This window comes from Xenopus laevis, chromosome 9_10L (genome assembly GCF_017654675.1).
Source record: "Xenopus laevis strain J_2021 chromosome 9_10L, Xenopus_laevis_v10.1, whole genome shotgun sequence".
Lineage (NCBI taxonomy): Eukaryota > Metazoa > Chordata > Amphibia > Anura > Pipidae > Xenopus > Xenopus laevis.
Window position 1 is genome coordinate 118,255,604 of NC_054387.1, and position 6,294 is coordinate 118,261,897.

The window sequence follows — 6,294 nt, forward strand, 5'->3', positions numbered from 1 at the left end:
TTTTGCTTGCAAAATTTTATATATCTCAGTTTACGTCCCCTTGAAATCCACCAGTAGCATCCTTCACAGATAGGCCCTCTCATTTGGTGAATTTTTCTACTGTTGTTTATTTGCAGCTAAATACCACAAAGACTGTAGATGGAAAATTCACCTTCCTGCATATTCTCGCCAAATCCCTCAGCCAGCATTTCCCCGAGCTGCTGAGCTTTGCCAAGGATCTCCCTACTGTGCCTCTCGCTGCCAAAGGTACTTCCTCACCAACCTCTGGACCAGGAATGCCTTTCTTCATGTAATGGTGACCGTGAAAATTCCTTGGCAGGAACCAAGGAGTTGTTGGTTGACCATAGCTGCTTTTCATTGTCTCTTATCAGTGGGAACCTGGTCATTAGGCTGAGTGGAGAAACGCTGACCTTGGTTTTGTTTCTCTCCATTTCCTTTAGTTAATCAGAGGTCTGTTACGGCTGATCTTAGTGACCTCCACGTGACTATTCAGGAGATTAAAAGCGCCTGCAGTCAGATGCCCAGCTCTCCAGACGACATGTTCTCTCTTATTATGAGTGTATCCTTTGGACCACAAACCCAGAGAATAATGATAGATTTTACTAGCACCATCCAGAACGTGCACAATGCCAGAGCATTATCTTTGCTTTTTCTGCCATTTCATTTTGCTGGGTGAGGGTTCTGCACAAGAGCTGTTGGTAACTCTGGTTATTAAAGCCAGTCTTTGGGTCATATGTAGTTATCAAACACATTGAGGGGAACATGTATTATTTCTCTGTAGACTTTAGATAAAACTGATGACTATTGGCATCTACATTTTCCACAGTTCCAGGCCCATTTTGAACGCTTGGAGTTCACTATGCTGGACAGATCCTAATTGCTCTGCTGCAGAGGAGCCCTCTGGGTTTTTTTTTTCTAAAGGGGAGGGCAAAAAAGGGGAAAAATGTGTGCAAACAGTGGAAATGTGAAGTTCAGTGGGTCAAGCAGTGATAGAATTTAAGAGCCTGCAATGTTCTGGAACTATATGTACAGTATCTATAGGTGAGGCCAACAGTTTTTCTGGCAAATCAAGCAAGAATCGGGGCCCAGGCTTTTTGCAGCAGCGCCATGCTCAGAACATCATACATACTCAAGGACAAAATCCCAAAATTAGATAATGGGTCAGGGCATGTAATAGTTAGAGAGGTCCAGAGTTCAGACAGAGGCCTATACTGGGTAATCAGTAAAACAATACTCAACAGGACTTCAGCAAGTTACTTATGAACAGATGCCAGTGAGATGGTGGACTAGCCCAGTAAACAGGATGCACATCTGTAATGACCCAGAGGTGGGCAAAAAGGCAACAGATGAAGGTGCGTATTCCAGAACTAAGTAGTTTTTGAGTCACATTTGATTATTAGAGCTCAGCATATGTGCAGTGTCTGAACATGTGTATCCAGCCCTAACCGGATATATATTTGTATTTGAGACCAAAATATTGTATCATTTGATGATTAGAGCTGAGAAGTTAATACTAACAATATAGGAGTAAGCTTAGCAGGCTTGTCCTTTTGGGTTAGAGGAGATCAGCCAGAGAGGATTCATTCTAACAAGAGCTGATCCAGCCAAATGAAAAGTCTCCTTGACCAGAGTCTCAGACCTTTCTTGAGAACTCCTTCCCTTGTATGCAAACTCTGGACACACTGCAGCACAGGTCATTAGAAGATTTCTTTAAAGTGTGCTTGTACTTTGGAGAAGACCCTAAGAGCACCACCACAGAAGCTTTCTTTGGAATCTTTGCAGAGTTCTCCAGAAAATTTGAGGTGAGATTCTGACAGTAACCCATGTTGTATCTTTAAATTTCCACTGCAGTCTTCTCATTTATCAGTTTTCTGGGAGATGTAAATTAATTTATAGCTTTAACAAGCAAATGCATAAATCATACAGTGTCTTATTGGGTCCATGTTCTTCCTTCTGCAGAAAGCCTTCCATGACCTTCAGGCTAGTGAGTCTCAGCTGACCCCAGGGAATCATTGCACACCGATGTGGTAACAACGCTGCCTCTCCTGGCTGAAAATTATCCTTACACACTGCTGTCCCAGTCAATCAACAGCTGCCCCATACAAACTGACTGACAGTGGTACTGGGTAAAGCAAAGCCCTGCAGAAAGTAGGGGAGAAGAATCTGTTATAGATGGAAATGAGACATTCCAAACCCAGTAACTGGCAAAGGTTCTGTAACTCCCTCAGAGATACTCGCCATCCATGTTATGTAAAAAGTCCTTGTTAATCTCCAAGGAACTGGGTTGGAAATGGAAAGCAAGACAAGAGCCTCATAAGCCATTGTATAGATCTGTGCTGTACAAGATTACATATGGGCTAGTTATTGCTCTTTAGCATGTTTAGGAGAGAATATTATAAAGCAATGTTGTCATCTATGGAGATCTTTGCCATGCTGTGGGCCATATAAATCTCTTGGAGGCTATACCTCCAGTTGGACAACCCTGGTGTAGATGGAAGAGAAGACCATCTTAGTCCAATGATGAAAAGTGGGAATCGGTCAAGTCATCTGTTCATCTTAACATATCATTGGGTAGACAGGCTGTGCTGAATTCCATTTAACTCTGCTCTAGACCCGCTACTATGTTTGCACAGCCGCCATACAGCTTTTAGTTGGCAGATGTGGCAGTAGACTGTACATGATAGCACTACGCAGCCATTGTTAATGTGATCAGGAGGAAATATATTCAGATGGGATTTTACACTGGAAACAAATATTTATTGATTTTATTTATTTTGCAGATGTAAACTACTGCAATAAAGATATGAGTATTTAATACTATTTATTGATTCCGATAATAGCAAAAAGCACATTTACATATGATTTACGGTCAGCATCTTCCAAAAATATTTCTTGCGAAAAACAGTCCTATTTTGCATTTTACAAGCACCAAATTCTAGTGCGATTGCTAAGAGCATTTGGTTGTAACCAAATGCATCCGTGTTATGCCAACAATCATCTAAATGTTAACCTGCTACTGCCTTTCTACACGTGCTACTTTTACTGAGCAACTACAAAGTACTAACTTTTGGAATGAATCTCAAAGTATCCCAAATCTATGTCTGTAACAGGATCAGTTGAACCTCACAGTTTTAGGTATCACTTTTCACACAAGATATGCATTGTCCATATCTGGGGAGGCCATCATGAAACACTGTCCAGAAGTTACTATGGGGGCTTGGTGTGCCCCCATAGTGAAGACAAGAAATGGATAAATCCTTAAATGTCTCAGGATGTGGAATATGTTAACAGTTTTTCCTAAATGCAGTTTATTGAGGAGGAGGTTGATCTTCGGAGCTTTAGATATGGCTTTCTCCAAGATGTTCATTGTTCGTACCAGAGTAGAATTGAGTCCATGAATCACTTGGAGAGCTTGGGATGTCTGCTAATAACAACTACCGACAGAGACAGAGAAGAGAAGCAATTGAAAAATAGCTAGATAAACCGATAAATACAGTAATAAATAGATAGATGCTTCAGGATAAACATGTGAGGGACGGGATAGCAGATCTCCTACATGCAGTATATGGTGGGGGAGGCTGATCTCTAGAACTTTATAAATGAATTTCCCCAGGATATGCATTACCCATATCAAGTATTTGATTGAAAAGAGTGAACGTGTGGGAGGGTTTTAGAGGTGAAGAACTATGGAGGCCACCCACAGAAATTGTGCAGGCATCATTGTTGCTCTTGGTGTTTCCGCTAATAACTACTACCCACAGAAATAGAGGACAGAAGATATGGATGAATGTCTTGAACGTCTCAGGATGAACAAGTCAAGGAAGCGGTAGTAATATTTCATATGTCCTCTGTACTGAGGGAGAGGTTGGAGGAGATGGCTAGCAGGATCTGTTCAACTGCTGTCAGTGGTGTGGGAATATTCAGAGCCAACAACAGAGAACAGAAAAGGAGAGAGTGGGTTTAAAGGGAATGTCAACCCAAAAACTAATGTTTCGTCTATTAAAAAAAGTATGATTTTAAGCAATGTTGCAACATACATTTAATGCAAATTTTCTATGGTTTTTAAGTTATTTGTATTACTACTGAAAGCAGTGTTTGTATGCCCATTTCTATTCTCCGCCCTGATGGCTCAGACCGTTGAAACAATGTAAGGCAAGCCGGGTGATTAACAGACCTGTCTTTGCTGGTAAACTAAATGTGGCTTTAAATGCAGAGATCCGCTCGTATGGCAACCTTGCCAAACACGCTGATCTCTCCCCAATATGTCCACCTTGAGATATTTGAGCTGATTCGCTAGTGGACCTTAGGGCCCAACAATCGAATCACAACGCAAATATTTATTTTGGGGTTGACTTGCCCTTTAAAGGAGAAGTAAACCACTTTTGGCTGCTGAGAACTCCGATGACATAAATCTGCACCGAGGGGTAAGTAAAAAGTTAGGAGCATTTGCCCGGGTAGCAGCTAGGCTGGGGGGAGGAGGGAAGGAGGTCTATGTAGGGTAGGGGGGTAGGGTTTTTTTTAATAAGGAGTTTACTTTAAACCTTATCACATTCCATGCCGACCCTACTAATGAATTAAGTTGCTTCTTGCAGAACTGTTGATGATAGACCATTGGCTGTAAGTAATACACTGGCAACTATATACCCTGGCTTCCTAATGCCCTACAGGTGGTTTTCTTTTGATGGCATCCTTTCATTTCTAACATCTTCCAACTGCTTAATCTAAACAGTGAGGCTATTGTTGAGGAAAACCTGCAAGACACTGTGAGACAAAACTTTAAGTGCTCAGCGCTGGCCAAGAGATAAATAAAAGCTCCATAATACTGCTGCCCTGGTATCAGTGTGAATGACAAGAAAACACTTGAGAATTGTGCTGAGATTTACAGTAATGGTGCTTGGTGTCGTCGTTGTGTTTGTTTTATTAAGAGATCTGGTGTCCTCTGCTGTGAAAGAATGTGCCTTCTGCCAATTCAGTGACATTTGCCATGGGCTGATATTCATAATTCACTCTTTAAATAAATAACATTCACAAGGTAGTGGCACCAGTGTGTTCATCTGCACAGCCCTAACTCCTAGGCAGATTATTATTTTGTGTGTTGCTACAAACTCCCCAATCATCGGTGTAACAATAGCAAAAGAAGATCCTTCAGTGAAATCCAGGAGTGAAGAGTGGCCAAGTGGGTTTCTAATTCATGAGCAAATTCAATGTATATTGGTAAAATAGTTCAGCTTCTGCTGGTCCCTAAAATCAAATTTCTGTGTGGTCAACTAGTTACACCAGGGTCCCCAAAGGCTTCCAAAAGGCAAAGTAACTACCCAAAATATTTTATTCCATCACTGCCAAAAGATAAAATAAAGATGGAGGATCAAACCACTGTAAGTCATCAGCCCCCACCAGGAACTCACCACAAACATAAATAATTAACATGATGTTTGTTAGTACGCTTAGGACCTGGGACATTCCAGAAATTTGGATCTCTATACCTTAAGTCCACTAGAAAATCATATAAACATGAAATAAACCCACTAGGCTGATTTTGCTTCCAATAAGGATTAATTATATCTTAGTTGGGATCAAGTACAAGCTACTGTTTTATTATTACAGAGAAAAAGGAAATCGTTCATAAAAATGTAGATTATTTGGATAAAATTAAGTTCTGAGTTTTCTGGATAAAGTTTTCTGGGTTTCCAGATAACAGATCATATACCTGTAATACAATAATAATCTCTTGTAGTAGTAAGGAGAGCCCTTGAAAAAGCAGATAACTGCTAAAGGGAGATTTATTTTAGACAAGCTGACACATCATGTTTTAGGCCCAAACTGGTTCCCTTTCTCAAGTGTAACAGTCAACACTTTAGCAGTTATTTGCTTTTTCGAGTGCTCTCCTTACTTCTACAAGAGAATACATGAAAGGTGTGCGGTACGCCTCTAAAAGGATAGAAGCATTCTTCAATAAACTACAGGAAATGCCTGGAAACAGTCCTTTCTACTGAATACAATAATAATCTATTATTGTAGGTTAATATTTGGTGGGTAAGGTCAGGTTGGCAGTGTCCAGCTCACTTGCAGCATTGTCAGTTACAGAACTAGGTGGGACCCTGGTGTGTGCGTTCCCTAAGTAGAACACCTTTTTAAGTGCAAGTGCAAAATCAGGCTCAAGCTACAAATAGTAAATGACTATATGCCTACACTGGTTGCAGTTCTATTTACTTTGACACAGGTATACTTTGTATGTTCCACCCTGTAAAGAAAAAATGCAGGAAACATTTTCACATATACACATTATTGCTAATG

The 6,294-nt window shown here is 40.6% G+C and overlaps 1 protein-coding gene across 5 annotated transcripts in view; it reads left to right on the forward strand.

The window, feature by feature from the left end:
* The window catches only part of grid2ip.L (glutamate receptor, ionotropic, delta 2 (Grid2) interacting protein L homeolog), a 56,069-nt gene extending 53,249 nt beyond the window's left edge, over positions 1-2,820 (forward strand). For all 5 annotated transcript variants that reach the window (NM_001374464.1, XM_041575454.1, XM_041575456.1 and 2 more), the window contains 4 exons: positions 117-246; positions 441-559; positions 1,638-1,802; positions 1,960-2,820. In NM_001374464.1, coding sequence (NP_001361393.1) covers positions 117-246; positions 441-559; positions 1,638-1,802; positions 1,960-2,031 — 486 coding nt within the window. In that variant the 3' untranslated portion in view covers positions 2,032-2,820. The remainder of the gene's footprint in view (positions 1-116; positions 247-440; positions 560-1,637; positions 1,803-1,959) is intronic.
* Positions 2,821-6,294: the final 3,474 nt, after the last annotated feature.